Source organism: Suillus subaureus (genome assembly GCF_016647635.1).
Source record: "Suillus subaureus strain MN1 chromosome Unknown BJ212scaffold_37, whole genome shotgun sequence".
NCBI classification, from domain to species: Eukaryota; Fungi; Basidiomycota; class Agaricomycetes; order Boletales; family Suillaceae; genus Suillus; species Suillus subaureus.
Genome location: NW_024538593.1, coordinates 61,660 through 89,208, shown reverse-complemented (window position 1 = coordinate 89,208; position 27,549 = coordinate 61,660). Strand labels below are relative to the sequence as shown.

At 48.4% G+C, this 27,549-nt stretch overlaps 14 protein-coding genes across 14 annotated transcripts; 6 read left to right on the top strand and 8 right to left on the bottom strand.

The window, feature by feature from the left end:
• Positions 1-1,139: 1,139 nt before the first annotated feature.
• Positions 1,140-3,143, bottom strand: BJ212DRAFT_1382079 (ribonuclease III domain-containing protein). The gene is made up of 5 exons (XM_041336686.1): positions 3,012-3,143; positions 2,338-2,923; positions 2,052-2,284; positions 1,875-1,992; positions 1,140-1,820 (listed from the first exon to the last, which is right to left on the bottom strand). The coding sequence occupies exons 2-5, from the start codon at positions 2,830-2,832 to the stop codon at positions 1,572-1,574; spliced, it is 1,095 nt and encodes a 364-aa protein (XP_041188708.1). The 5' UTR covers positions 2,833-2,923; positions 3,012-3,143; the 3' UTR covers positions 1,140-1,571.
• On the top strand, positions 3,142-7,458 carry BJ212DRAFT_1382076 (uncharacterized protein). Its single transcript, XM_041336685.1, has 14 exons — positions 3,142-3,422; positions 3,476-3,514; positions 3,563-3,629; positions 3,679-3,836; positions 3,889-3,960; positions 4,019-4,080; positions 4,136-4,802; positions 4,855-5,164; positions 5,215-5,556; positions 5,609-5,830; positions 5,880-6,006; positions 6,057-6,130; positions 6,182-6,238; positions 6,293-7,458. The coding sequence occupies exons 1-14, from the start codon at positions 3,327-3,329 to the stop codon at positions 7,321-7,323; spliced, it is 3,324 nt and encodes a 1,107-aa protein (XP_041188707.1). The 5' UTR covers positions 3,142-3,326; the 3' UTR covers positions 7,324-7,458.
• BJ212DRAFT_1382071 (histone H2A) lies at positions 7,459-8,416 on the bottom strand. Its single transcript, XM_041336684.1, has 6 exons — positions 8,267-8,416; positions 8,196-8,212; positions 7,995-8,140; positions 7,867-7,943; positions 7,764-7,816; positions 7,459-7,709 (listed from the first exon to the last, which is right to left on the bottom strand). The coding sequence occupies exons 1-6, from the start codon at positions 8,267-8,269 to the stop codon at positions 7,586-7,588; spliced, it is 420 nt and encodes a 139-aa protein (XP_041188706.1). The 5' UTR covers positions 8,270-8,416; the 3' UTR covers positions 7,459-7,585.
• A 257-nt stretch (positions 8,417-8,673) lies between these two features.
• BJ212DRAFT_1484873 (peptidase M50B-like-domain-containing protein) lies at positions 8,674-10,057 on the top strand (the record flags this gene model as incomplete). Its single annotated transcript, XM_041340880.1, has 12 exons — positions 8,674-8,745; positions 8,818-8,835; positions 8,895-9,011; positions 9,071-9,125; positions 9,181-9,358; positions 9,410-9,472; positions 9,521-9,562; positions 9,622-9,638; positions 9,689-9,778; positions 9,829-9,905; positions 9,955-9,985; positions 10,038-10,057. 12 exons carry the CDS (start codon positions 8,674-8,676, stop codon positions 10,055-10,057), a joined length of 780 nt encoding a protein of 259 aa, XP_041188705.1.
• A 655-nt stretch (positions 10,058-10,712) lies between these two features.
• On the bottom strand, positions 10,713-11,740 carry BJ212DRAFT_1382043 (uncharacterized protein). Its single transcript, XM_041336683.1, has 5 exons — positions 11,563-11,740; positions 11,378-11,510; positions 11,222-11,323; positions 11,085-11,162; positions 10,713-11,035 (listed from the first exon to the last, which is right to left on the bottom strand). The coding sequence occupies exons 1-5, from the start codon at positions 11,623-11,625 to the stop codon at positions 10,944-10,946; spliced, it is 468 nt and encodes a 155-aa protein (XP_041188704.1). The 5' UTR covers positions 11,626-11,740; the 3' UTR covers positions 10,713-10,943.
• BJ212DRAFT_1382038 (uncharacterized protein) lies at positions 11,741-14,047 on the top strand. Its single transcript, XM_041336682.1, has 5 exons — positions 11,741-11,785; positions 12,079-12,528; positions 12,582-12,877; positions 12,933-13,223; positions 13,279-14,047. The coding sequence occupies exons 1-5, from the start codon at positions 11,776-11,778 to the stop codon at positions 13,909-13,911; spliced, it is 1,680 nt and encodes a 559-aa protein (XP_041188703.1). The 5' UTR covers positions 11,741-11,775; the 3' UTR covers positions 13,912-14,047.
• BJ212DRAFT_639099 (uncharacterized protein) lies at positions 14,036-14,492 on the bottom strand. The gene has a single exon (XM_041343721.1). The coding sequence runs from the start codon at positions 14,391-14,393 to the stop codon at positions 14,160-14,162; it is 234 nt and encodes a 77-aa protein (XP_041188702.1). The 5' UTR covers positions 14,394-14,492; the 3' UTR covers positions 14,036-14,159.
• Positions 14,493-14,969: 477 nt separating this feature from the next.
• Positions 14,970-16,520, top strand: BJ212DRAFT_639707 (uncharacterized protein). Its single transcript, XM_041343722.1, has 2 exons — positions 14,970-15,919; positions 15,974-16,520. The coding sequence occupies exons 1-2, from the start codon at positions 15,065-15,067 to the stop codon at positions 16,184-16,186; spliced, it is 1,068 nt and encodes a 355-aa protein (XP_041188701.1). The 5' UTR covers positions 14,970-15,064; the 3' UTR covers positions 16,187-16,520.
• Positions 16,521-17,332: 812 nt separating this feature from the next.
• BJ212DRAFT_1484869 (uncharacterized protein) lies at positions 17,333-17,769 on the bottom strand (the record flags this gene model as incomplete). Its single annotated transcript, XM_041340879.1, has 4 exons — positions 17,333-17,383; positions 17,439-17,550; positions 17,612-17,640; positions 17,698-17,769. 4 exons carry the CDS (start codon positions 17,767-17,769, stop codon positions 17,333-17,335), a joined length of 264 nt encoding a protein of 87 aa, XP_041188700.1.
• A 251-nt stretch (positions 17,770-18,020) lies between these two features.
• Positions 18,021-19,477, bottom strand: BJ212DRAFT_1280599 (Brix-domain-containing protein; the record flags this gene model as incomplete). Its single annotated transcript, XM_041331567.1, has 7 exons — positions 18,021-18,059; positions 18,109-18,148; positions 18,171-18,383; positions 18,437-18,615; positions 18,669-18,751; positions 18,800-19,172; positions 19,223-19,477. 7 exons carry the CDS (start codon positions 19,475-19,477, stop codon positions 18,021-18,023), a joined length of 1,182 nt encoding a protein of 393 aa, XP_041188699.1.
• A 17-nt stretch (positions 19,478-19,494) lies between these two features.
• BJ212DRAFT_1448930 (emp24/gp25L/p24 family/GOLD-domain-containing protein) lies at positions 19,495-20,307 on the top strand (the record flags this gene model as incomplete). The annotated part of the gene is made up of 4 exons (XM_041338614.1): positions 19,495-19,633; positions 19,690-19,772; positions 19,831-20,229; positions 20,284-20,307. The coding sequence occupies 4 exons, from the start codon at positions 19,495-19,497 to the stop codon at positions 20,305-20,307; spliced, it is 645 nt and encodes a 214-aa protein (XP_041188698.1).
• Positions 20,308-20,975: 668 nt separating this feature from the next.
• Positions 20,976-22,804, top strand: BJ212DRAFT_1280389 (solute carrier family 35 member SLC35F1/F2/F6; the record flags this gene model as incomplete). Its single annotated transcript, XM_041331552.1, has 14 exons — positions 20,976-21,268; positions 21,322-21,368; positions 21,427-21,474; positions 21,528-21,577; positions 21,636-21,679; positions 21,735-21,807; positions 21,860-21,992; positions 22,043-22,089; positions 22,137-22,239; positions 22,290-22,316; positions 22,369-22,473; positions 22,530-22,543; positions 22,591-22,672; positions 22,731-22,804. 14 exons carry the CDS (start codon positions 20,976-20,978, stop codon positions 22,802-22,804), a joined length of 1,140 nt encoding a protein of 379 aa, XP_041188697.1.
• A 13-nt stretch (positions 22,805-22,817) lies between these two features.
• On the bottom strand, positions 22,818-23,766 carry BJ212DRAFT_638891 (uncharacterized protein). Its single transcript, XM_041343720.1, has 4 exons — positions 23,431-23,766; positions 23,240-23,379; positions 23,118-23,180; positions 22,818-23,065 (listed from the first exon to the last, which is right to left on the bottom strand). Exons 1-4 carry the CDS (start codon positions 23,633-23,635, stop codon positions 22,970-22,972), a joined length of 504 nt encoding a protein of 167 aa, XP_041188696.1. The 5' UTR covers positions 23,636-23,766; the 3' UTR covers positions 22,818-22,969.
• A 628-nt stretch (positions 23,767-24,394) lies between these two features.
• Positions 24,395-26,158, bottom strand: BJ212DRAFT_638807 (uncharacterized protein). Its single transcript, XM_041343719.1, has 2 exons — positions 26,088-26,158; positions 24,395-26,027 (listed from the first exon to the last, which is right to left on the bottom strand). Exon 2 carries the CDS (start codon positions 26,015-26,017, stop codon positions 24,512-24,514), a length of 1,506 nt encoding a protein of 501 aa, XP_041188695.1. The 5' UTR covers positions 26,018-26,027; positions 26,088-26,158; the 3' UTR covers positions 24,395-24,511.
• Positions 26,159-27,549: the final 1,391 nt, after the last annotated feature.

Genomic DNA, 27,549 nt, shown 5'->3' with positions numbered 1-27,549 from the left:
GGCATCGATGTGAATAGTGAGAGCTAAGATAGCGCGAGCCTCAGTCTATGGTAAAGAGACTATATATTCCCAATGTACGAACCTAAGATAGCGCGAGCCTACGGGTAAGCTAATAAGTATGTTATCGGCAGGAAGAACAAGAGTGTACACACCTCAGTCTATGGTAAAGAGACTGAGGTGCGACGAGGGCTTCTGGCTGCCTTAAGTAAAGGGAGAGAAAATAAACGTAACTAGGTAAGTGACGTGCAATGACAAGGGGGAATATATACATTGACAGACGTGATATTGGAATGACACCGGGTCGGGTGCTCTGACGGATCACCTCTCAACATCGGACTCTGTCACCTTCGTTATAGACTAAGCATTCTGGTACATGTTTCATTCTTTTCGTTCTTGTCTCCACATAGAAGTCTTCGATTGATTTTCTCCCTTACTGGTTCGACCGGGCTGATTAGATTTCATTATGTACAAACTGCTCTTATTATTTCACCGATTTTGTTACACTAGACTTTATTTTCGTGCATGTACGACCACGATTATCATTGGCAGTGTGGTCTTGAATATATTATCTTTTCACTGCATCCTGAAAGCTAGTCATCCGTTCTCATCTTGCACGCATCAGTTTCACAGGAGTCACAAACAGTCTTCCACAACGCATTGTTAGACATTAATATGAGTTCTGGCACTGGAGACACTCAGCAAATATTTGGATTGACTTCCAGCCGCCATATGAAAGCAGATGCCGCATGCGAATATAGCCAGTACAACCAGATGTCGTCAGTATCACTATGCCAGTATTCTACCACTCTACGGACATCCTGCACGGCGGCAGATTGTCAGGAGGAACTCGTTTGTTCTCTCGTTTGTGGCAGACATACCCAGCAATTAACAAAACATATCTCGGAAGACTCCTGCCGCTGATAAACACTTAGGATACTTACATCACAGCCCGGGCAATGCGGGTCTTGAAGCTTAAGCCATGAGACCTCCTACATTATGGCCCATTAATGCCAGGTTGCCCTTGGGTAGCCCGATTAATAAAGAGAGGGAGAGATCTTTGACGGTTTCTTGCAAGAAGAGAGTGAGATGTCCAGTTGCGTAAACTCCTTGGAAGATATTTCTAACCAAGCTTATTAGTTGGACAGCGCATTCTATGGCGAGGGGAATACATCTAGAAAAACAGGTATTATCACATAACTGCATAAATGTGTGGAGAGAACAGAGGGATGACACTCTGACTCAATGGGACGTGTGCTCTCGCGGAGTCCCTAAGCATGGACATAGACGTGGATCTCACGATCTGTCCGGATGAGGGGGCGCCCTGCTGCTTCTGAGCAAGGGCTGCCGCATTCCTTAACATGGAAGCATCTTGAACGATGCAAGTAGAATTTTGACACAGTCAAATAGGCCGTGTAGGTCAAGTGCACTGGGATATGCAGGATGAGTGTTGACCTGTTGGTCTTTGCTGGCCAGTCCTATAGAAGGAATACAATCGTTCCTTCTTATATGGGGTCTTCGGATCGCTCTTAAGACCTCACGAGTAAACTGTGCAGATTAAGCAAGATTGTGTACTATACATCCAGACCCTCCCGTTTCGCCTCTATCTCCTCTAGTGTCGGTCGCTTGGGGGCAACGATATTGCTGCGCCCTGAGCTCGCATACAGAATTTCAGCCTCACCGAGCACTCCGGGGGTGTATGGTGCCTCCAATCCAGTCTTGTAGATATTGCCCTGCTTGGAAGGGAATGTCGATGAGGGGACTTGGAGAAGGTGGTCTGGCGTCCGAGTAAGGTATAGCCGGTGTAGCGAGTCTTCAGCCGCCTGTAGCACACACAGTAAGACGATTATAAATGGGTATACCTGGAGGGTGCTTACCCGGTATTCTGCCATCTTCAACGAACTACCGAAACCCTCGCCAAGCTTGTCCTGTCCAGAAAAAATACCCACTACGAATACGGGCGAATTCGAATAACGACCAGTCTCCTTGAGTAATCTGTGTGGCAAAGGCCCTTCAGTTCAGTGAGACACAAACATTATATCCAAGCAGCATACCTAGATTTTGGACGTTCATGACCGAATTTTTCCACAGTTTCTATAAGGGCTCGTTTTGGATCACGGAATTTGATCATGCTCCGCAGGTCAACCTGCCTACTTAGGAAAAACGACTGGACAAATTTCCGTGCAGATTGGAGTGACATTTCTTGGTAAACGAGGGCAGTTATTGCCCTCGGTATTGATGCCAATGCATCTGAGTGCAGCAGCGCTGGAGACATTGGTGTCGTAGGCTAAAATGTTGGATCAGTGACAAGGAGTTTGTCCTAAACATTTAATACTCTACCTGTCTATGCCACCGTAGTAGGGGTACTGCACCCATTTCCTGAGCGACACTCGCGCATGTCAACGGACCAACATGAGCGCTGACTGCAGCCTTTAAAACGCGAGTCGGCAAATGCGGGTATGCAGCATGAAGATGTTCAGAGGCAAATAGTCCCATCAACGCGTTTCCTAGCATCGCAAGATTTGCATTTGTTGGGGGCGCAGGGCTCGAAGGGTAATATTTAGCATGAAGATTGACGAACGACTTGTGTGTGCAAGCGCGTCGAACTACATCCGCCGATGACAGCACGTTTGCAAGACCTATTCTGTGGGCGAATGCGGTGAGAGCGGACGTAGGTGGGGGTTGGAGAGTTGCCCATGACTCCGGGTCAAAGAAATTCGGTTTGCCAGAGTCTGGTCTAAGGATGGCCTCTTTTGGCGGAAACTGCTTCAGTTGTGAAGTGGAAACAGCTAGCTTTGAAGCAGAGGAATAAAGGCGTTTTGAGACATGACCCATTGGCAGAAATTAATGCAGAATAAGTCGTGTTCGACACTCTAGCCGTCGTCTTCTGATGGCCTGACCCTGTTAGACTTGTTTCCGCTCAAGCCTGCTCAAACCAAAAATTAGTCCAATGTCATTTCGGCAAAATCCGCAAAGCACGGTAACCGGTTCCCCCTGCAAGACCATCTGCTCACCTTTTATAAAATTTTATTCACTGTTGACGCTAGCTAGATATGCGTCTCAGGAGCAGTGTTACAGTATTTTGTTTTGAATACAATCGTAAATGTTTGGGTGGCAGCTGTAGGTGAAACTTTCGCGTCTTTAGCAAAGCGGTCATAATTCCTACCCGATATGTCCGCCACGTGGAAACATTAATGTTACTGCCTGAAGGCCCTGGACACACCTTGTTTGTCTAGTACTGTACCCCAACGTTGGAGCAGTGCGCCTGAACATCGTTTTACTCAAGACTATTTCTTGGACATACTGTTCAGAGTGCTCAATATTCATTCATGGCAGTACTATCCTTGCCGTTAACATTTACTAACTCGTTCTGGACTCAAGATTATCGGAAAGGCTTGGAGGTTTTGTATAATAAGCTTGAACAGGTGAGGACGCGTCTCTAACTTAGGGTGTTTGTCTCATATCTTGAAAATTTTAGGGTGTAGTGGAGAACCATGAGATTGTCACATTCATAAGAGTGAGTTCTTTTGCGATATTTCAGATGTCCTGAAACGAGATATTGCAGGCTCGTGCAGTCGCTGAGGCTCAAATTGCAACATCATTGCAACACCCTGTAGTAATTGGCTCACATGGTCGGTGGACGTGGCCTCTCTGCTGAAACCACAGGCTAACCTCCTGCAGGCGCCGGCTTCAACAAGGATGATGGAGCTTCGTTGTTGATGGCCTTCCGTGGACTTCAGGCAGAGTCGGAAACACAGGGCCAAGTTCACAAAGACATTTCCAAGGACCTACGGGCTCTTGTAGCAGACCCATTTAACGAATGGGCTCAGGGATACGAGGTAAATATGCAGATACACCCTGTTGTCCGCCCGTGATCTCATTCTTTTGCAGGAGCGCCTTTCTTCCAGCAAAGCTATGGTTATGAACAACTGGCTACGTGCCTATGAAGATTCACAGAAAGAGGTGTGTGTTGGCAAGAGACAACACAGATCATGAGCACGAGATCCTCACCCAAACTCAGGTTATTAAACTAAAGAACTCTTATCTGCAAAAGACACGTCGGGCAGATGAGGCAGAGGATGAGTGAGTACTCTGTCCTATTTCCACCCACCAAACCTGATATAGCGTTCTCTACCAGCGCAAAGTTTGCGCCTAACAATGATCTGGGAGATCATTACACGACCTCTCCGCGCCTTTTGCCACGCGACAAGACCACCCAACCACAGCGCTCGGCCACAGTGTCTGAACGCATTGCCCAGCGCTTCAAGGAAATCCAGCGCAAGGCTGCTGGTACCTCGAGTTCAGGCGTGGAATCTGATGCAGCAAGCGAGGCTTCAGAAGAGCAAGCTTTCACGAAAGTGGACAAAGGCAAAAGGAGAGCAGTAGAGTCGCCGTCGCCTGGTCTAATGGAATCTCCGCCACCGTTGTCGCCTCCATTGCCTCCTGCAAAGTTGGAAACTACGTCCCCATTAATTATGGAAGCACCCCTGCCTCCGACGCCCATTCTATTGGCAGGTCTGGCAATATCCCCGGCTGCTGTTTCTGCATTGCTTTTACGAGCTGCTACTGAGCTGAAGCCACGGTCCATCCGGTTCCCCTTACTTGGAGAATATTCCGGTTGCTTCACGGGTGACGAGTTTGTTGCTTGGTTGAATACCAATGTACCAGGCTTTGATGGCAATCTCGATCGGGCTGAAGACGCCGCGAGGGAGCTGACGGAAAGAGAGGGTCTCCTTCGTCGTATTGGCGAATTTGGTAATGAGTTTGAGCATTCTGATGAAGCGTACTATCAGTTCCGACCGAAGGTGGGTGTTGATTCGATATGACGATCTTTGAAGCGCTCATTTGCGCCATCAGGCTTTCGAACTTGGATCCGAAACAGAAACTGCATCATCCGCGCCGAAGCGTAACCTTGCACCTCTGGCAGATAACCTGATCAAGCGCTCGAACAATTTCGTGAACGTCGTTACAAAGGCCTTGAATTCCAACGCACAGACTGAGCCCGTTCATCTCAGGCTTCGTGAGGAGGCCGAGGAGGCCGACAAGATCTATCGAGTCGCTGTCAGAAAACTTGACAGACAGAGGCTTGGTCTCGAGGAACGTATTGAGGAAACCTTGAAAACACTCCAGAGAGGGGAGATGGAGAGGCTGAGAGCCGTCAAGACAGGTAAGCCCTCGTGAATCATATGTCAATGACATGAATTCAAGCCGTTGCAGTGCTACTCCAGTACCAAGGAACCTTGGCCACCATACCCAAGGCATTCGAGCCATCTATTGAACGCTCTGCCACTTTGGTTGCCTCATACCAGCCCGACGGGGATTTAACTGCGCTCATGGAACGCTACCGCACCGGTCCCTTCAGACCCGTCCCACAGCTGTATGAGTCTGTTGCACATGACGAGTCAGACGTAGTCTTTGGCATTGACCTGCGTAAGTGGGCTGAGGGTGGTTGGAATGCACTTACCTCTGGCGAGGAGAAGAAGGATTTGATTCCGCCAGTGCTGACGGCGTTGCTTAATGCGTTGACCGAAACATATGACCGTCTACCAAATGATTCAGGTGAGTGGAATCTATCGTGCAGAGTCATGCAGAGCGTGAAATATCTGTTTAGAAAAACGGAAAGCCTGGATTTACGAAGTCCCACTCCCTGCGTTGCATCACCTTAGAGAGGCTCTTAATGCCGTTCATCCTGGGCAGCCTTTCTCGCTCGAGATGCTTGTCAAATATGATGCTCCTGTGCTCGCAGGTGGTATCAAGTTATGGGCTCTTGAGCTTGATCCGCCCCTCGCGCTTTGGGAGGGATGGGATGATATTAGAAAACTCTATCCTACAGGTAAGTTGAAACATGTGCCGGCGGCTCTAAAGACTAATGGTGAGGATAGTTGGGTCTGCCAAGGCTGATAGCGATGTTTCGGAAGAACAACACCTCCAGGACTTGCAAGTGGCTCTTCAGCGTCTGCCGAAGGTCCATCTCTATGTCCTAGATGCCATTGTCTCTCATCTCAGAAAGTACGTCTACTACACATGGTTTCACGATAAATTGCTGAGTCGCACTGCAGTTTAATTGAGTCGACAAGTGTGGAAGAACCGGATGACATTTACTCCACGAAGTTGGCTCTGTCAATCGGCCGCAGTACGTTCCTAGTTACACGACTCACAGCACAGAACTGACACAATCTAACAGCGATCATCAAACCCAAAGTAGAGACAGAGTTGTCCATCCAGGACCGCCACCCTGCGCGTAAGTGGTTGTTCCGTTCATTATGTCCATCATTTCATACTCTGGGCTGTCTAGTTCTGTTCATCGATCTGCTCAAGAATTACGATGATATTCTCCCCCCTACTATCGCCAGGAAGAAACGGGAGTCCGAGCGACGCATCCCAGTCCGGAAGCGCACAGCACCTATTGACATGCGTATGAGTCGAGGCAGAATCTCTGTTGGTGCTCCATCTCGGGAGATCTTAGCTGCCCAGCAAGCAGCACAGAGAGTCGCTGTTCAGGTTCCGGACGCGACAATCCCAGGACGTGTTCCAGAAGAGGCTCCACGTGCCGCAGTCCACCCTTCACCGATCTCAGAGTCGAAGAGCTTCGACACTGAACCAGAAACTTCTGATGCAGCCGTTGAGGAGCGTGAGCAATTTGATCGTACTGAACAATCTGTCATCTCTCCTCCTGTTGAAGACGACTCTACGCCCCAACGTCCAGAGTTCAAAGAGCCACCCCCTGAGTTCGACGAACCCCCAAGGCCTACATTCAAGGAACCGCCTCCGGAAGTTGATGATATCCCTAGCCCTAGCATGCAGCCTACTTCCTTCGTTTCTCCGCCTGCTTCGCCACCCCCTGTGATGGATGAGAAGCCATCTTCGCCTGCAGTGTCCGTGACGCCCGCTACGCCCCACAACCCGATCAAGGCACTCAGGCGCAACTCAGCCATACGCTCTGGCAATGCATCGCCGGCGCGTAGTCCGTCTCCCCTCGCTTCATCTGCCACACATGCTATTCCAGCAGAAGATCAGGCTCTGAGCGCCGGAAGAACTAGTTTGTCAAGGCATTCTTCTGGACAGGCGGCGGTTGTGCGCGGTCCGCGTATATCCCGTGGCCCACGACCGGCTGGAAATGTAAGCAGCATGGTGGCGAATTTGAACAGGAGTTCAATGTCAAAGTCTCCACCTCCATCCCCGAACTACAAGAGGCTTTCTGGTGGGACAACACGTCCGGGATCTATGCTGGGGGCTGCGGATGGGAAAAGCAAGATTGGCAGAAGTGGTGCTTTCTCCAGGAGGACCATGGCTAGTGATGCTGAGGATGAGGTTGTTGACAGATGAAGCATGAAGTTTCGCTAAAATGCTTGCATATAATTCGGATCCATGGAACAATGATCTAGCTCAGGATATGCCCTTGATATGTACATGCTCTTGACTCGCAATATAATTTATGTTACAAGTGTCTGCGTTTCGATGAGTGCAGCCCGTTGTTCAGCTCAAACTAAAGTACTGCTCGATGTTTGCGATATCTATGGTACAATTATGTAGATTAAGGCGAACAAGTACAATGATACAAATGTGGAATACAAATCTCTGCAGCACTCTAGACCTCCTGTGAAGCACCCTCCTTCTTGCCCTTGCTGGTTTTCGTGGGAAGAAGTTCTGGGTTGATGAATGGCACGACACCACCCTGGCTAATGATGACATCACCAAGGAGTTTGTTCAACCTGGCGGACACGGACACATAAATATCAGATCAGTGCCCAAGTATAAAGACTGACTCTTCATCATTACGAATGGCAAGTTGAAGGTGGCGGGGAACGATACGTTGTTTCTGTGTACGGTTGAACAACTGCGTGCTGCGAAGGAACGGATGTTACAGACTTTGTTATCACGGGCGGCATTGCCAGCAAGCTCCAGAATCTCGGCAGCAAGATACTCCAAGACGGCAGCAAGGTATACTGAGCGACTTTTAGTCTAACATTTGTAGCCACATGGCAGATGTGACGCACCAGGAGCTCCAGCACCAACACGCTGTGCGTAGTTGCCCTTCTTCAATAATCTGTGGATACGGCCGACAGGGAACTGAAGACCGGCTTTTGATGAACGTGATTGAGCCTTCGAATCGCTACCGGTCTTTCCAGACGAAGATTTTCCACTGTTGAAGGAATGTGAGCTTCCTGCACTTAGCTAGGGGCAGATATATAACCTACGCTTTTCCCTTTCCAGACTGCGTGAAAGTCATTCAATTGATGACTCCAAGTGTTGTAAAGCGTATGCTCACCATGTTTTTGAATCGAACAAGCAATTAACAGCAAAAATATGACGTGGTAGAGGGGAGAAGCAAGCGTGGCAGGTCATACAGCTCCCCAAGTGTCTAGACTTTATTGGATTGGATTCGCACTCCGCTCAAAACTGCAATCAACGCGTTCGTGTGTGACACGTGACTGACGCGCCTTTCATTCTCCCACGAAAATTGGACCTTTACGGAAACGGACATGACAGTTGCTTAAGAGAGGCGGGGTTTGCTGTGAATTGTACTTAAGCACTTCGAGCCTTGAGGCGTCCACGAGGAAATCGACTCTCAAAATTCGCGTTCACGCCTCCTTGTGCTGTCCTCGATCTCTTGTTTCTCTGCTATTTCTTGTGTCTGGAGAGCCTTCATCGATACGGCAGGCATTCTGCCAACCCATGTATCCAAGGGATGTTCCCATTGCTACCCAGGCGCCCCATACACCACCACTTACCCCAACTCACGACCAGGTTCGTGTATTTCTTTTATGACGCTTTAAAGTGACACGTAACGCATGGCTTAACTGTGCTAACCTTTCTCAGATAGTCGTTTTATACGTTGTACGTCTTTTAAACCCACGTACTCTTCCATAGCATCTTGTGTCTGAACTCGCTTACAGACCGTTGTTTACGCTGTGGTTATATTCGGAATCTGGAATATACCAGTCGCACGGACGCTAATTAACCCGCTCAAACTCTTTACCATTGGATGGCATGAGTTTTGCCACATCGTAGCAGTGAGTTTGTCTTGCTGCCAGGCACAGTTCCTGTTTGAACAATGCCGTTCGGTGTCCAGGCCGTCCTAACTGGAGGCACTATATCATCGGTAACGATCGATCCAAATCTAGGTGGTACGCCCGATTCATTCTGATTCCGCATCGCATCTTATAACGAGCATAACAACAGGTGCGACCATTGTCGAAGGCGGCCGTCCACCAATCATACTCGCAGCGGGGTATGTGGGATCAAGTGTCTTCGGTGGCGCCTTCATACTGGCTGGCTTTGATTCTCTTGTCGCCAAAATTCTGAGCTTTGTCCTTGGCCTGGGGCTTATTACTCCGTTGGTTCTTGTGCGAGACAAACTGTGAGCCGAAGAATCTCACCTTGCTTCCACGGAGTGCTGACGCCGATGCAGGACTATCCTGCTCACATTGTTTTATGAGGGTCTACTTGTTGGCTTCTGGTTTATCGGACATGCGTGAGTGGAGCGATTCGATGACATTGCCTTGGTGCTGAAACTTAACAGGCAAGCCCTTCGATGGTACTGCTTATTCGTCGGCGTTATGAAGTGCGTATCGATGTTGTGTATGTTCTGAAAGCTCGAGCTAATGGAATTTGCGGTTCTAGCACGTTCTACGTCATTTGTATGCTTCAATTCTTTTTATGTATCATCCATTCGCTTGATTCGTTGTAGGGGACCTGACAGATGACAAGTTCTTTCGAAAAGCGAACGACTCTGACTGCACGCAGTTCAATCTTATGTTTCCACGAATATCTGCGCATGGTGATATTTTACGTGGTGGTCCATTGGATGAAGCTGATTAACTTGCCCAGTGTGGGCTTGTTTCTGGATAATGTTCCAGACAGGTGTATGCATATCGTTCCTATTCATTGGAATAGTTTCGTTCAAGGTATGTTATGACCCTCTCGATGGTTGCAAAACCTACAACGTGCATTTAGCTATCGACGGAGGATATGAACACGCAAGCAGGTGAGTAGTTCAACACAGCCCTGTTGCAATGGTAGCACTGACTGCGGTGCAGCTGTCTTCCTGCCAACATGACAATAGCACAGCTCCACGAGTACGAAAACAACCACACTTGCACTCACATAGAATTCACGGGCTTTTGTCATTCACATACGGACTTGTACGATCGGAGAGTGGTTCAATTACATGTATCTTTGCTGCAACATTTACCCCGCCCAATATCTATACCACACGTGACAATGCTGATTCATACCATCAGTGACAATGACTGTCCGTATTTCTGGATGCATTATTCTCGTCTTTGTAGAACACTCGCTAACTTATTGTAATTATAGCTCGCACACTCGGTTCACCTTTAGGTCTTACATGAGGGAAGATAATATATAATTGCGGCCTGCTCGTATCACTGGTGCCTGTTTTGTTGACTGAGTTGGAGTTTGGAGCCATTCGACAAACTTCGTGATGGTGATTCCGGCTAGCGATGCTCATGGACTTCACCGCTTTGTACGAGGTCGTGGAGTTCCTCGTCTCATCAGGGGTGAATGAAGTGTCGAAGGAGTTAATCTACAATTACGAGAGGTCAATATATATGGTCTCGAGATGATGATGTTACACGATGGCTCTAGCCATAAGCTTGAAGCTCGAAGCTGTGAAACGACACAATCATTAGGGCCGGCCTGCTGGGAGGACCTGTGTTTTCACACCTACTTGTAATGTAAACGTCATTCTCGCGCCTTGTAGGTTTTATAGGAGTAGGGAAAGCAGTATATATTTGGCATATATCGCATTGTGTCCAGAATACTCAACGGCTACTGTACATACGAACCCAGTGACCGATATTTACGAAATAGTGTATTGCGCAAAGGGATAATCGTGATATAGAATAATGCATGGTGGAGACAGCAAGGGTGACGGTGCAATAGTGTAAATAGAAAGGCGTGTCAGAGTTCTTCATTTCGAATTATTTGCGGGTTGCTCGCCGTATGAGACCCGCGATGACGAGGGTGCCGACTGCGGCTACACCGCCAGCAAGTGCCATACCCACGTATCCCTCTGCACACCCAGATCAGTAAGACGCAAAAATACTCTAAAAATGACGTACCTCGCGTAACACCTTTGTCTATCAGTGATGCTAGACTTTGTGCCTGCAGATTGGTGGGCTCCCGTGAAAGCAGGAGGTCTGCGCATTGAGTATAAATAGCCAGGAAGACAATGTAAGGAGGTACGTCCTTAACATACCGTTGAAGCTTCTTGCATCTGTGAAGTTGCCCATCTTATAGTATCCGAGTGCTAAGTAGTACAAGCACTCTCGCCGTCTTGACGGCTCTGTTCGGTATATTTCTGTGGAGCGTCAAGTCAGACACCACGAAAAGGAGACACCAAAGCAACGCAAACCTTGCAGCAGTCGCACGCCCTCAACCTGGTTTTCGCGTACTGGGCTCTTCACTAGCCCCCATGCATAGTTGAATTTAGTCTGGACGGTGATGTGAGACTGCCCAAGCTCCTTCTCGTATTGTAGCCGAAGGACCTGTATAACAAAGTGTTAAAAGATACCAACTTGAGTGCAAGGGAGTGCATACCTCTATCTCGTCGTAGGACAATGAGACTTCAGCGTCAGCAGCGTATGGAAGGTCTGTAGGCATAGCAGAATGGGTTCAAGTAGTCAAATTATTATTGCCTGGAGTGGCAGCACTAGTGCTGCGTCGGAGGACTCGGCTGACGTAACTTTTTCACATCGCCAAAAGCTTGGACCCTTCCTTGAACACGAACCACATCGAGCAAAAGACTCAAATATGGCAGAAGGTGAGTTTGGTCTCCCATTCTTCATGCGTCATTTTCACGAGTAGGCGCTAAAAAGCCGACTTGTATTCCTCGAGAAACACTGCTGGAGGTACTTGTTCTTTGCTTCATCTTTTGCCTGGATTTTTTCCTGCGAAAGATGATAAACTCATGGTTCCATGAGAATCGTCCTCTTTTTGCCCCGTGTTTCCTTTTTAGCTAGCTAGGATACAGCAAATGCACCTCCTCGCCGAACTGCTGATCCCGCCAGCAGCATCACACGTTACTCACTACCCGTGGTTTTATTCTTTCTCTAGAGCACAGCTTCCGTGAGGAGCGCGACCGCCGGAGGCGTGACGATGGACACCGCGATTACAGGGACCGTGACAGGGATGGCCATGGCCACAGAGAGAGAGGGGACAGAGACAGAAACAGAGAACATTTCGGTGATCGTCGAGACGACCGACGCCGGGACTTTGGTGGTCGTGACTTCGATGACCGCAGGAAGCGTGGTAGTGGTCACGACAGTGACCGTCGCCGAGAACACCGCGAAGAAAACCGTGAGCATCGGCATGGCCGAGGTCGTGAGGAGGGATCTCCTCGCCGTGGTGGGCGTAAGGGACGGGATGGGCTTGGCACTCCAGAACGAAGGTCCCCTACGCCTGAGGGTGCGGTTCCTTTGGCCCAGCGGAGGCGCAAAGCTTCTGGGTGGGATGTTCATGCTCCAGGATACGAACAATATTCTGCCATGCAAGCCAAACAAACAGGTTGGTCGACTATCCAGTTCTCCAAGGGTATCTAAATGTCACGTCTTTCAAAGGCCTTTTCAACCTTCCTGGAGCGAACCGTACACAAGTTCCTCCCATCCTTGGTATCGCTGGTTTGCCACCTCCAATCCCAGTCCAAACTTTTGGCATGGGAATTGGGAGCAACCCAAATTTATCTCGGCAATCCCGTCGCCTCTACATTGGCAGTATCACACCTGAAGTTAATGAGCAAAATCTTGCCGACTTCTTCAACAGCAAAATGATTGAAATGGACATTGGCACCGGTGGCCCCGGAAACCCTGTCCTCGCAGTCCAGTGTAATTACGAGAAGAACTATGCGTTTGTCGAGGTTTGTCCATATTTTGGCCGGTACTGGGCATGTCTTGACCTTCCGTCTTTTGTAGTTCCGCAGCGCAGAAGATGCAACGGCTGCTATGGCCTTTGACGGTATCATATTTATCAATGGTCCACTCAAAATTCGGCGACCCAAGGACTACGGTGGTGTTGAGATCACTGTTCCTAGCGTCCATGTTCCAGGCGTTGTTTCAACCAATGTCCCCGACTCCATCAACAAAGTGTTTGTGGGTGGTCTGCCGACTTACTTGAATGAGGAGCAGGTACAGGAGTTGCTCAAGAGTTTCGGCGAGCTCAAAGCCTTCAACTTGGTTCGTGAAAATGGCAATGGTTCATCCAAGGTATTCTTCCGCTTGTCATTCCTGATAGCCTGTACCTAATCGTGCACACGAGCAGGGTTTTGCATTCTTCGAATATGTGGATGCCTCTGTTACTGACGTTGCCATTCAAAGCTTGAACGGCATGGAACTAGGAGACCGTTATCTAGTTGTACAGAGAGCCTCGGTCGGCGCAAAACCCGGTACACCGGGCATGATTCCAAACCTTCCTTACGACCAATTTCCAGAGATCCCTCGACCCATCATGCCTGCTGGTGAAAGCAGCAATGCCGATGCTCGTATCCTTCTCATGCTCAACATGGTTACTCCCGACGATCTCACCAATGACGACGAATATGGCGACTTGTACGAGGACGTCAAAGAAGAATGCTCCAAATACGGGAATGTTGAAGATCTGCGCATTCCTCGGCCGGTCAAGAAAGACAAATCGAAATGGGCTCCTGGAGAGCCTGGACAACAGACTGCCATTGAAGCTCAGCGCGCAGATGAAGCAGCGGGTGTTGGCCGTGTGTATGTCAAGTATGTTGATGCTGAAGGCGCACAGGCAGGTCTCAAGGCGCTTGCTGGGCGGTCCTTTGCTGGACGCTCTATTATCGCTACAGTCTTGAACGAGGACAGTCAAACGACGCCCCCACTTAATTTGATTTTTGCCCCTCAACCGGATGCTCCTCCTCCGCTTCCCACCTCTTGATTGATCACTTCCTTTGGGAGATTGGAAGTGGCTATCTAGTTGCTCGGTCGTATGTACGTCCTGTACCGCTTCTGATGTCGTTTCGTACAGATGCTTTGATTTTGTGCAAATGAAGTGCCTCGTTGTGATATGATAATCATTTGAGTGCTGCCTGAGGGTCTCATGGTGTCATTAGAGAGTTTGATGATCGTTTGTCCTTACATTCCGTTTGTGCAGCTCCCTTGAGTTTCCATTTTTCACTCGGGCCTTCAGAAAGGATTCAAGAGATTGCCCGCAAGACGTGAGCGAATGACATGCGCTGCCACCCTTGGACGGCGCGCGTAGTCGATGTCGGGTCGAAGAATACCATCGCTCAACTGATGCATTACGTAAATCGCATTCGGTGATGTCCCTCCTCTCATTCGTAACGGTGGTAGACAATTACTAGCTCGTATTACACAGATAGTAACTAACAACAGCATAATCACAAGGGGTTTATGCATCTCATTTAACTCGTAGTCCACAGGAGGTCTGCGCCATGTTGCATCACTAGGGATCACTTCTCAGCAAACGCAGAAAGTCATTGGCTACAAGTACCAAGGTGAACATTACGGAGCGGTCATCGCAAGGAACTCATGGCTCCCCCATCGTGTGCGCCTCGACCATCATCCTCGCTGTCTTGTCAACTCACTCTTGCCCTCTCTCCACCACACAGCCCCTTCTGCGAGATTACATTTTACATGATAGCGGCCTGACAAAACACGTTCACCAGGGTCCCGCGTGGGTCGCTGTAAACTTACGCGCTGAAGTAGCTGGCAAGAACAGCACGCCAGTCACGAGGGCGTTCTCACTCCGGATCATTTGTGGCTGGAGGCGTAGAAGGGGATATAGGCGTTTGCACTCTGCTTTAACTCTGTCAACACATGGGGGACCTTCAGATGCTGGAATCATGTACGCGAGATTATATACTGGTTGATTTTCGGAACACGTGACGAGCGCGTCGCGATCGAGTCTGTTTATCGCCCACACACAAACCTTGATTTTCTAGGGAAATTCCAGGACTATAAATACGGCGTACCCTCGCAAACATTTCCCTCCTGCAGTTTACCCTCTCTACATACGCGTACCAGCATATTCTTACGACCTTCACCTATCTCAATCAGCGTTTATCATCATGACTCTCTCTACCGCCATGGCCATTGCTTCCCGCGTCGCCGTCACTGGCTTGCTTACGGTCTCTTGCTTCAAACGGGCTGTCGTCGACAATACCGCTCAGGTCCTTGCCAAAGTAGAGAAGGCTTCCGTTGGCCTCGTTGTATACTCTGTCTGCTTGTCGACAATCACCCTGGTTCTCGCCGCCGACAAAGCTGCACAGAGGATCCTCAGCAACGAGCCCAAGCATATGCCCGCCCCTCTCAAGGACGACGACGCCGACTCTAATCCTCCATCCGCTAATGATCCCACCACCTCCGAGTCCGTTACGCATCAGCCTGTCGAATCATCTCACTTGCAGCCATTTTCGTCTCCATCCCCATCACGTTTAATCAAATCGACGGAAATAATATTCGCCCCAATTTCTACTTGCACGCCTGATAACAACATCATCTCCGCTACGCCTAAGCCTGTCGAATTGTATCACTTGCAGCCATCTCCGACTTCATCTCCATCGCGTTTAATCAAATCGACGGAAATAATATCCGCCCCAATTTCTACTTGCACGCCTAATCACAACACCATCTCCGCTGCGCCTAAGCCTGTCGAATCGTATCACTTGCAGCCATCTCCGACTTCATCTCCATCGCGTTTAATCGAATCGACGGAAACAGCGTCTGCCCCAATCACGTGTTCTAACACTTGTTCGTCTTGCATCACTCTCACTTCGCCGGACCTCTACTGTAAACGCCTGTTTATCGATTCCAGCACCACTCTTGTACCCCATGATGACGACCCAGCTACCGGCGTCTTCTCTGACGATGCCTCGGACGCTAACGACTGTGAGTCGTTTAGTGACGAAAGCACTATCCACGAGGTAAGACGCAGCGTACTACTCAATTTCCACAATACCTGACGTTTGAGTCTCTAGGACGATTGTTCTGAACCAAAGCCTCAGAAGGAACATCATGCACTAGAACCTACGCTTGACATTCTAATTGCAAAAATGACAGGTCTCACTCTCGATGACCCGCCTTGTCCTTCTAGGCTTCGACCACTCATTCTAGTCAACAGCCGTCATCATTCATCTACTACCATTCGTTATCCTCGCTCCCTGAACCCGCCTACTCCATGGATGCATTGACCAGACGTATGAAGGCGCTCTATCTTTCCGGCGGTCCATCTACCGATCCTGGCGCTGCTCTCCCTGAATTCGACTGCCCTATCGACGCGCTGACTCGAAATATGGAGGCGCGCTCTCTCGGCGATCTCCCGTCTTCCGCCTCGAAGCTGAAGCCCCTGATCCTGGTTACGAAGCGCGACACCAGACACTTCAAGCCGCCTCTTCTCTCAACCACGCTGCTTCGACAGCCTAGATCCAAAACAGCAATGCGGAGTCAAATACATTGGCCTTTTTCACTGAAACCTACGATATGGGCTCGCCCACAGCCCAAGTGATTCAAGGCCGCCTCCGCGCTAACGCACACCTACACACAGCATATCTCCGATGCCAGGTCCCCTACGACCAATCCGGATGACGGCCTCCTTCTGTCCCCTACGACCCGGAGCTTCACCGCCCAAGAAGTCGAAGGCCACTTCCAGTCTACGCATACTACATCACATCGTGTGTCTTTGACGCCAGAGGTCTCCTACGACCCAATTTCGACGATAAGCTAATTGATCTTTACTACCCCTACTAGATGACATTCCACTATTGCCACCGCCACGATTATGCACGCATCAGTCAGAGCAAGTCGTCGCCCGTTTCCTTCTCTACTACCTCTTGATCTGTATTTTCCTCGCTCCACTGGTCAGTTTCATTCCTATCGTTTCCTCCCTCGATTTGTTTTTCTCTTGACTTTTACGATACGAACACGTTTTCTCATCATGGACTTTGTTTCTCTAGTATGTATCCTTTCATTTTTCCATTTCCTTTTCTACACCGAGGTCTGCTTCGATTTGTATTTTCATTTACCGGTACGACACTGGCTCATTTAGTTTCATTATTTCTCGTGATGTATACTTATTTCATTGATCTTGACACTCATTTTGTGTATCCACGGTCGATAGTTTACGCTTCGAATACAGATTTCTTCCACCAGTATGTTCTGAGGACTTGCTTGAGGTTGTGGTTGCATATGTGCCCTTGTAGCTGTTAACAAAGCCTGTCGAGCGCACTGGAGAATTTACATCGTCGTCTTCGTGATGTATCATGCCGCGCAAAAAATGCGTGTCTAAGTAAAGATGATGAGGTGCATATCAACCAACGTCCCAGGCACTTTGACGTGGTTCACATAGGCGTAGGTCGGCCAGCTCTACGATCCTCGCGTCTCTGCTCCAGCTGGAACATAGTCAGCACAAAAGTTTCAGACTTAGTAGGGATACTAATCTCTCACCCATGCCTTCTTACAGTCCCTATATGCCTGGAAGAATTCCATACATTTGTCCCGGTTATAGTCGTTGCGGTCCATGCAGCTCAAAGATGCCTTTGCTGCTTGTTCGCATGGACTGAGCACCAATACAACAAGGTTATTGAAGAAGGGAGAGGCTGCGCAAGAAGGAAACGCACTCTGTATGTTGGGTGTATGATTGTCGGGCCTATCATTACCGTGAGTGCGGATGACTAGTTTGAGATGACATGCGAGAAGGACATACGGCAAAAACATCTCTATAATCCGCAGGCTTCACATTATCCTGTGGCGAATTCGAAGGCGACGGAGTAGACATGACAATTGCATAGGTGCAAGAATCGTCATCTTACAAAGCAAAGTAAATAACCTTGAACTTTGTTGACAGGATGCTGCGATGTCAAATAGTTGTATCTCAGAGAATGTATTTTTTCCTTGCTTTTATTTCGTACTATCACAAATGGACTAACAAGGACGATTGATGATCCAAACCGAATGTGATACGAACTACAAAAAGCACTACAATCTTCTATTGATCCTCCACTTCTCCAAACAAAGAGATGTTGTGCATCATAAGAAAAATGTTTTTCTTGTTGTCTCAAGCTCAGGCTACAGAGTAATTAGTATAATGTTCGTGAACAAGTGGATGGCACATTACCTTCCAACGCCAGATGTACTCATTATCTTTTGGAGGATTGCTCACTGGAAGGGGTTCAGGACAGCTTCATCCCCGATTCTTCGTCTTGTTCTGGCATGGGCGCTTCTTCTGGAGGTTCAGGCAACTCCTCAGTCCCGACATTGATCTCTAGGGCATCTGGTGATGCCCCAAAGTTTTGAACTGCTGGTAGCCCTCTTTTGAGCCATCGAAGTTTCAGAGTGAAGCGAGGCCCGATTTCTTGCAGAGCAACTTTCTCAGGCGAGCGAAAAGCATACCTAATAATTTTGGTTGAGAGTCCTATTCATTCAATTCTTCTGATCTCCCTTACCGATGACGTCTGAAAAACAAAAAGTCACGTTGGTTGTGGAGCGCGACTACCTGTCGTCCCTGGAATTCAGGTAATGGCGGGAATAAAGTCTGGAACATCCGTCCAACATCATGTCCCAGAGTAGTTGAAAAATTATTGAGAACAAGCTCGGGGTTGTGTGGCGTTGCTCTCGCGTGACCCTAATACAGGTCCGTTATTTCTGCGCCAGCGATAAAATAGAAGGCGGGCTCACATATATCTGTTTTGTGAGTTCTATAGACGTAAGCTTGAAATACGCCATAGGACCATTAGGGAGATACACCAAGGTAATAGCATCTAGAAAACCATGAGTCTTCAATGGCAAATGTGGCCGAGGTGACAAACTTGGCTTTTTCATGTCCTCGTTCACTACAAGCAGATGTTTATAGCCACGGCCAGCAGCCCAGCCAGCTATTCGACCCATCTCGAAGCCTTTCCCCTTTTTCCGCCGTATAAACTCAGCACCTGGAAATACTCCTACCAACTCATCACAAAACTCATATGTGCCCTTCGAAGCTTTTGCAGAGGTTGTAATGAGAACCTTCGGGGGAATAGCTGGATCCAGCGTGAAGTTGAAATAGTCCGCAAAAGGATCAGATGCAATATCATTGGAGAATTCTGCATGCTGGGCAGACGAAGGGCCAGCTGCAGAGAGCATAGCTGGGTCTGCCTCGCGGGTATTATCGAGCGTACGAGGTACATTTTCTGAAATACGTTTCTGATGCGGGGTCAACTGCGAAAGGAGTACAGATGAATCGTTACACGCACTTTCTTTGCTGCCGGGTCGTTGGCTTCGACCTTGGCCTGATCGAGCCTTTTCTGTAGTTTTGCCTGGCTCTTGCTTTTTTTCAGCTTGCGCGCAACCTCTTCTCTTTTTATCTTATTTTTAATAGACTGATGGTTGAAATCGTGCGGGAGGCATGGTATAACTGGTATGGGTGATGAAACGATTCGCAGGACATGAAATTTCTGAGTATGCAGCACGTGACTTTCAATCTTCTTCCTCGTGAACTTAGTCTTCATCCTGCTCACCGAACAGCATGTTTGCATTCCGCCTTCCGGTGCTTCTGCTGTCTTTTCTTCTCTTAATAACGACAGTTAATGCCCTTCATTTCTACTTGGATGCAAACGAAAAGCGATGTTTTGTGGAAGAGCTGCCATCAGATACGGTGGTTGAGGGTAAGTGTCCTCATCACCGGTCGGTAGCACCTCGAATGTCTTACCTTGCATCATAGGACACTACAGAGCGTTGGAGTGGGCCGACAGCACACAACAATACACCCTAAACGAGGAACTCGGAATTATAGTTGAAGTCGAGGTACGGCCCAAAGGCACCTTTACGAACAACACATCTCACACGCAGTTTCTGCCCATAGGAAATGGAAACGTCGCATATCGTCACAAAGACGAGAGGTCCGTCGGACGGTCGCTTCACATTCACCTCCCATGAATCAGGCGACCACTCTATTTGCATTTCCACCAACTACACATCATGGTGGTCAAGCACGCACATCAAGCTCTATCTCGATATCGTCGTAGGAACTACGAAACCAGACATCGAGAGCGATCGTACCCACATTGGCGAACTTAGCAGCAAGCTCCGCGACCTCAACCAAAAGCTTGAAGAAGTTCGGAGAGAACAGCAGTACCAGCGGGAGAGAGAGGCGGATTTCCGAAACTTGAGTGAGAACACGAATTCGAAGGCTGTTTGGTATAGTGTGTTGCAGATTGGAGTGCTTATTGCTACGTGCACGTGGCAGTTACGACATTTGAAGGTGTGTGATGGGGTGTCTTTTCTGTGAGCTCTCATTTAATGTATGCATTTCCAGCGTTTCTTTGCGGACAAACGGTAGCCCGATATAATTCTAATGGACTGGTGGTTGCTTTGAGGTGCGCGGGTATCACCGCTTTTGAGCCTGCCTGCCGTTGTCAAGCGGATCAAATTTAGTGACATGACGAGTTCAAAACTTCAAATCGCCATATGCACAAACAGATACGCTGCTGGTGAAAGTTCAAGGCACCTACAGCTGTTAGAATTTTTGACGTTTGCTTCCAATGCTCATTAGACTGCTGTGTTTGCCAAGTACTCTGGCTCAGTTCGATTGTTTGGGATATTACTCGAATGTCAGGCACATGCCATCATGACATTGGCAGTATTGCAGAGTGTCACCGCGTTTTTCGCTGATATAGTTTGACAAGAGGGTTGCCAAGCATGTGCGTTGTTGAGCCCAGTGTGCTTCATACACTGTCTTCGTTCTATTTTGTCTGCCTATAGGACACTGAGAACACCACTATTTAAGACGGGTAAACGAATTTGATTGGTTGATGCTACCCCCATTACGAAAAAATCGAAAGGTACCACGTGGTGTTGAGGGCCGTCACCTGGCAAAAGCACACGTCCAAGTGGGTTCTGTCCATGCGTTCCTGAATTCAGAGCTCCCATCTGGTAGGGACCATAAAGAGAGCGATGCTCTCAGATCCAGGACCGAGCGTCGACGGTCACAGTACTACCAGAGATACCATGTCCGAGTCCCTCAATTCCAAGCGCAATTTCGAGGATACCGTCTCAGAGCACTTAGTCTCAGATGCAAGCGACCTCGTGCGGGGCTCTGTTCGTCCTCCGATCGACTATTCTTCTGCAGCTGCTTTCACGAGCAGTTCCTGGGCTAGGTGGAAGAGTTTATGGACTAGACGCTTCACACTCTCGCTGTTGGCTGGACAGGTGGTTTCTCTGTGCATAACGGTGACTAATGTCACGACGACCGAGCTAGTATCTAGGAATTGGTCGTTGCCTACTACGCAGACGTGGTTCTTGTGCGTGTTTTGATTCTTGTGGTGACTTGTGATGCCTATATTCGTTCTTGCAGGTACTGTTCGCTGTTTCTCGTCTATACGCCGTATACGATGTATAAGTGTAAGCATGGCTGTTTTTTTTTCCCTTAATCGACGTTGATGACAGATGGATATTGAAGACGGCCTGAAGGGTTGGGGTCAGATGATATATAGGGATGGGTGGAAATGTTCGTGATATCAATCATCATCCCTGCCGGCAAGAGATTCTGATACGCCGTAGATTTCATCCTTGCGTCTTGTGATGTCGAGGGCAACTTCTTGGTCGTAAAGGTAAGTATACATCTCCGTCATTTCGATCACGCATCAATTGCCGTCTCTCATCGAACAGGCATACAACTATACCGATCTGCTATCTTGCATGCTTCTCGATGCGTGAGTCGTACTCGACAGTTCATATGTATGCTGCATCTCACAGAGTCTGTCTTAGTTGGGCAATTCCTGTTTGCTTATTCTTTTGTTGGGTGTACATGCGTACGAAGTATCACTGGACTCAAGTATTGGTGAGGAATCATCAAAGCGTAGCTATCTCCGTGTCTGAATAGGTGCGCACAGGGCATCCTAGTGTGTGTCGGGGGACTCGGCATGCTAGTATCTTCAGACATGCTCACAGACAAGAACTACCCTGCACTAAGCAAGGGAAAAGGCGATGCCTTCATGATCGTTGGAGCGACCCTATACGGCTTTAGTACGTTATCCTTCAGGTGAACAAATTGTCGAATTAACGACGGTCATTAGCCAATGCCACAGAAGAGTTCTTTGTGAGGAGATCGCCACTTTATGAGGTGGGTGAGGCGCCCTTAATGGAGGATCACGCATCTTACCCTGGCAGGTCGTTGGCCAGCTTGGTATGTGGGGGACCTTGATCAATGGGATCCAGGCTGCTAGTTTAGAGCATGTGGATATGACTACGGCGTCATGGAATGGTGCTACGAGTGAGTCGATTTGGTATTATATCATGGATTTGGCTGATTGGGGTTTTCAGTTGGCTTTCTTGCTGCTTACACAGTCGGTCAGTTTCTACTAAATTTTAGCTTGATCCTCACACTGACACTCGTTAACAGCAATGTTTACCCTTTATACGGTTGCTCCCCTGCTGTACCGCATGGCATCGTCACCTTTCTACAACATCAGTCTACTCACGAGTGACTTTTATGGTCTTATTTTTGGTACGCTACCATCTTCCCTGCGATTGCTCTCAGGATGACTGATTGTATGTTAATAGGTCTCTTCCTTTTCGTGAGTGTGACGTATCTGTGAGGGTCGATGGCACTAAATTTTTGCAGCATTATTCGCCATACTGGCTGTACTTCCCTGCTTTCTGCGTCGTCGTCATTGGCCTCATCATCTACTTCTGGCATGCTACGCGTAAGTGTCTTGGTTGTGTTTGTCTGAACGGTTATTAATACCGTAAAATCTAAATTAGCTGAGGAGCAAGGGAAACTCGATCCTCAAGCTCCGGCATATATCCGAAGAATGCACCTGGATGACCAAGTTTAGTTGGATACCTGCAGTGATACCTTTATGTGATAGTTGTAAAGGATTAGTGTCAACAAGAAGTGAACGTGCGTCATTATATAGTGGTTGTTTACAATGCCAAAATCCAATTAAAAGGATAACGAGGGATGGGTGATGATGTACATATGTAATGCACCGTACTTTGATTTAAACATATCGAAGGGGTTCTTTTTTTTGCCTCTCGAGTTCTTCTTCGTAATTCTTTCGTTCTTGTTCGCGTTGGGTCTTGTGTTGGGCAAGTTTCTAGAGGTTGATTCTGAGAAGCTGGATCTGGGGAATGAACGGGAGGGCATACAGTTTTCAGTGCTTCCACGGTAGAGACAATGGACTCTAAGGTGGATTCAGACATATCGAGCATCTTTAAGAAACCGGTATGAGCGAAGATATCAAATATTATCATGATTTCATTCTACTCACCGCATCCTCGGCGCGCTTCTGAATCTCCTTGAGGCGTTCCTTGTCCTCTTCCCATTCTCGTTGATTCCAACCTGCGGTTCCATCCCCATTGCGGTCAGGCTGCCTCCTAGTATGGGTGAAGTTCCACCTATGTTCCTGAGCTGTTGGAGCGTCAGGTTTGGAGTAGACAGGGGGAGTAAGGTGTTCGCCGCCCCCTTCTGCATGACGTGGTTGCATGACGCAGGGAAAGTACTGTGCACAATGTTCGCGCATCTGGCGATTGCAATGCCATAGAGTAGCAGCACCTGCGCCGAGGGCGAACCAGATGATGCGGGATGGACCACGGAAATGATGGTGGTGATAAAAGGGGTGCATATTAGTCAGGGGATTGATTATGTTTCTCAGGTAGAGATGCATCAGAGTCGATTTATATAGTCTCGACGCGTCTATGCGCCATCACGGTCGCCGTCGACGAAATCGCTCGGCCTCTGACGCAATTGTTCGGCGTGTCCATTTTTGGGTCAGCCGTGTTCGTGACAATGCCGATCGGCTGGATCGGGTCCCGGGTCCGGAAGTGAGCAAGGCCACGTCGCGACTCGGCATTTTCCCGCTGCTTCGACTCGATTGCCGCTGTTCCAGTTTGTGACGCTGACCAGGTCTACTCAAGGTTGAATTTTGAATTGTTCATACGAGTAGTCTTACTAGTATGCACCGCTTTCCTCGCACCTCTGACATATTTCTTCTGCGGCATTTTCAACCGTGGTGCTTCGTCATCGCGGCACGACTAGTCAGCACACCACCAACTGAGATGTTATTGATTACATGCGGTCCCGCAAAGGTTTGCAGTCTCCAAGGCCAGGACCTATTTTACGTCGGTGTGTGCCGTACAATGAAAAGGATGTTCGGCAGCCAATCCTGACGTGCAATACTGATCGAATGGCCATTAGTATAACTATCGCGTGCATGGGGATCCTTCAAGTTTGGATTAACCAGACGAGTCCATTCAAGAACATCTGCGCGCGCAGCTTCCTAACCGGACACGTAAGTACTAGTAAATAGCCTGACACACTAGCATTTGTGGCTGCGCTGAGAGAAACTACGCGTACACAAGTTGGAGGGGTATAATTATCGCTAAGCACAAGACATTACAATGATATCTATCCGGGGTATACCGGGTCTGTCTAGGGGAGACCATTAGATACATCAGTCGACGATAAGAACTAAAACACATCAAAACGCAGTCTAGGAAGGAAACAGGATAGCCGCAGTCGTTCTGGAAGACTGGAACCACACTCAAGAGTGTTCAAGAGTATATTGGTCGCAATCAATGTCGTTCACAACCACTTCCCGAAAAAGCTGCACCTGATCAGCCGTGAAACTATTGCATCGCGTGAGGCGGAGGTTGTGGATGTGAACATTATGCTGGGCTCGCATTTTCAAGACATCCCGGAGATCTTCAAGTTCATTGCCGTCGAACCGCATACGTTGGAGTTCCAGAACACGGAGCGAGGGATACCTTACATTTGACGACCCTTCGGTCCGGAGCGCAGTGGTTAAGCCTGTAACGAAGTCCGAGTCTTCGCACCCCTTCAGGTGGATGGATTCGAGCTCCTCAGAAAAGAAGGCTCTATGTCTGCGTTGAGCGATGATCTGACATATATCGAATACAATGTTTCGCGAAATTTCAACGGAGTTTGGCGGAGGATAAAAGAAGTCTCGGTAGACGAATTCGATCGAGAGTGGTATGTTATCATCTTGTGGATTCCAGGAATATTTGGAATTGATCGCCGTCGACGTGCTAAATTGGACAGCCATAGAACATGGACCTGGCCTGAATTTGATGGCACGCATCGACCGCAAGACGGGACCGGGTCCATCAGGCATGACCGAAAACAAATCAGCAAATGTTGGAGTCCCTTCAATTGTTGGGATATGTAGAGCAATCTTAACGTCAACGGGAAGGGCTAGATGTGTGAAGAGAATCACAGCAGTTTCGAGCATGGCCTCTATCGCTATACTTTTCAACCGAGCGAGTGGCACTTTATCAAGGAGTATTGGTTCGTCGGAACTGAGAAACTGATGCTGGAACATAAGGTGTTCCAAGACAGGCATACATCGCAGAGCTGAAAGGAGGTTCGGCAAGGAGGTTCCTCCCACACGAAGAGTTCGAAGTCCTCCGAAAATGCACGACGACCATCTGCGGTCAAAAGAATCGACCTCGAGGCACCGAAGTAAGGGTGCTTGTGCTTGGAAGATGGTGTTTGACATGGACGCCGTTGGATGAAGGCCACCACGGTCTTCGAGTATGCATGTTTCAAGCATCGATGCAGGCATAGATGATAACAGATCTATAATGCGATCGGAAGTTTGGTATAATTTGAGGTGTTTGATCCGAGGAAGGTGTGAAAGGAGTGTCTCAAAGTAATCCTCTCGTGAGATGGAAATTAGTGATTGCTTGCAGGTGACGACCAAAGGAGCCTTCTGCGACCTCTGAAGCATGACATCTAACCATAGAGGAGAGATGGAACTGATGAATCTCCACAGAGTCGGGCACCCGAGAGCGACATTGCGCCAACGTCTGCAGACGTGTGTGACCTCCAGACAAGCAGGGGCATTATCGATGACACTCGCATAGTGACCACGATCGTGTCCAGTGAGGCGCTTCTCTTCTTCGAAGAGTTCGAAGATCATTAAGAGAATATCGTCTGGAAGGCGTGATATGGGGACTCGAGCATTGCTGCGAGAGCGAAGGACGCGCATAGACTCGGTCAATGCAGCAGAGTCTTCATCAATGTGCATCACGGGAGATCTGTGGGGCGAAGTCGTCAGGTCGAGTGCAGACAAAACCTCGGTCAGGTGCAAGAATTACCTTTTGTGGCTTGACAGCAGGTTTCAAAATTCAGTGTTTGCTACAGATTCGAGCAAGGATTTGGGTATAAGAATAACAGCAGTGTCGTGCGGATCTGCATTAAATAGATACTTTCAGTCGTAGCATGCGATAATACAGACGTCTGGCATATTTACCTATATCAAATAGCTTTGCGCAACGTAAGGATAGGTTAGATGTGAAGTGACAGTCAAATATCTTACCTTGGTCGTAGGACAGGATCATGCAGATGTTAGAGTCACATCTGCACGAGCTACTTAAATAGACGAGAAGTTCTTGTAGCTCAGACCGTAGTGGAGCAAAGATGTTGGACCCGTGGATCCAAGGTAACAATGGATTCAGTAGTCGCATGTAACAAGAGCGCATAACGTAAAGTAGGAAAATGGCAATACAGGAGAATAAAATTATGTCAGTGGATTCGGCCAAGACTCAGTGGGTGCTTGCTCCAGCTATGAGATCTGAATTTTAAGTAGCAGTATATAATTAATGTTCTGGGACGAAGGTAAGTCCAATGGCATCGTACCTTGTCCTATCTTCTCGCCTTCAAGCGCATTGAGCAATGAGCACTGTTAGTACTCAGGTGATGCGTGAAGGATGCGCTGTCGCTAATCTCATGCAATCACCACGACCATTTTCTCGTTGTCTGCGGCAGAAGAAGCACCAAACCACGCCGGGTGACGCCGAAAGCACCTCGACGACCAACTGAATGCCAAGAAACATCATCTATAGAAAGCGAAGGTGATTCTACACCTATGAACACGGAGACACACCTTGTGAGATCTAGAAAATCAGGTTCACTCGCCTGCTTGGTGGTCAATCGGTCCGTATCGCGCCTTAGGAATGGGGACAAGTATACTTTTGGAAGTTCTATATGCCAACGTATATAAGCCACGGGGACTCCAAACATTCAGAGACCACTTAGAACCTGTTTGTAAACGAGAACTTGGTGGTGTCCCACTTTCTGCTCGTGGTGGGCTGAACCAGGTGCACAGTGGACGATCATAATATATTCCGGATTGGTTTGACATCGGCACTGAAAGGGATATACGGCGATATGGCGGTGACGAGGAGACTGCAGTTTTAATCGTAATTCGCACGCACAGGGAAAAATGCAACACGCCATTCCGAGTGTCGTTTATGTCGATGACGTGCGCGCGGTATGGATGAGATTCATAGATCGCCTAGCTATAAGATTATCGATATACTGATGAGTGACGGTACAAGATACGATGAGCTCCACGAGGTGCTTGTACGACATCGATAACACACCTCGTCACCCTTGCTGACATTGCTTCGCGCCAACTCTCTTCCATGTTAGAGACGATACAAGTACCATTATCCCTATTTGACAACTAGTCTTGAAATCGTGTATTTGGTCATAGTGGCAAGGAGTGGTGAGGGATTCGGTGCTACTCCAACCGGTAAACAAGGTACGATCGTTGAT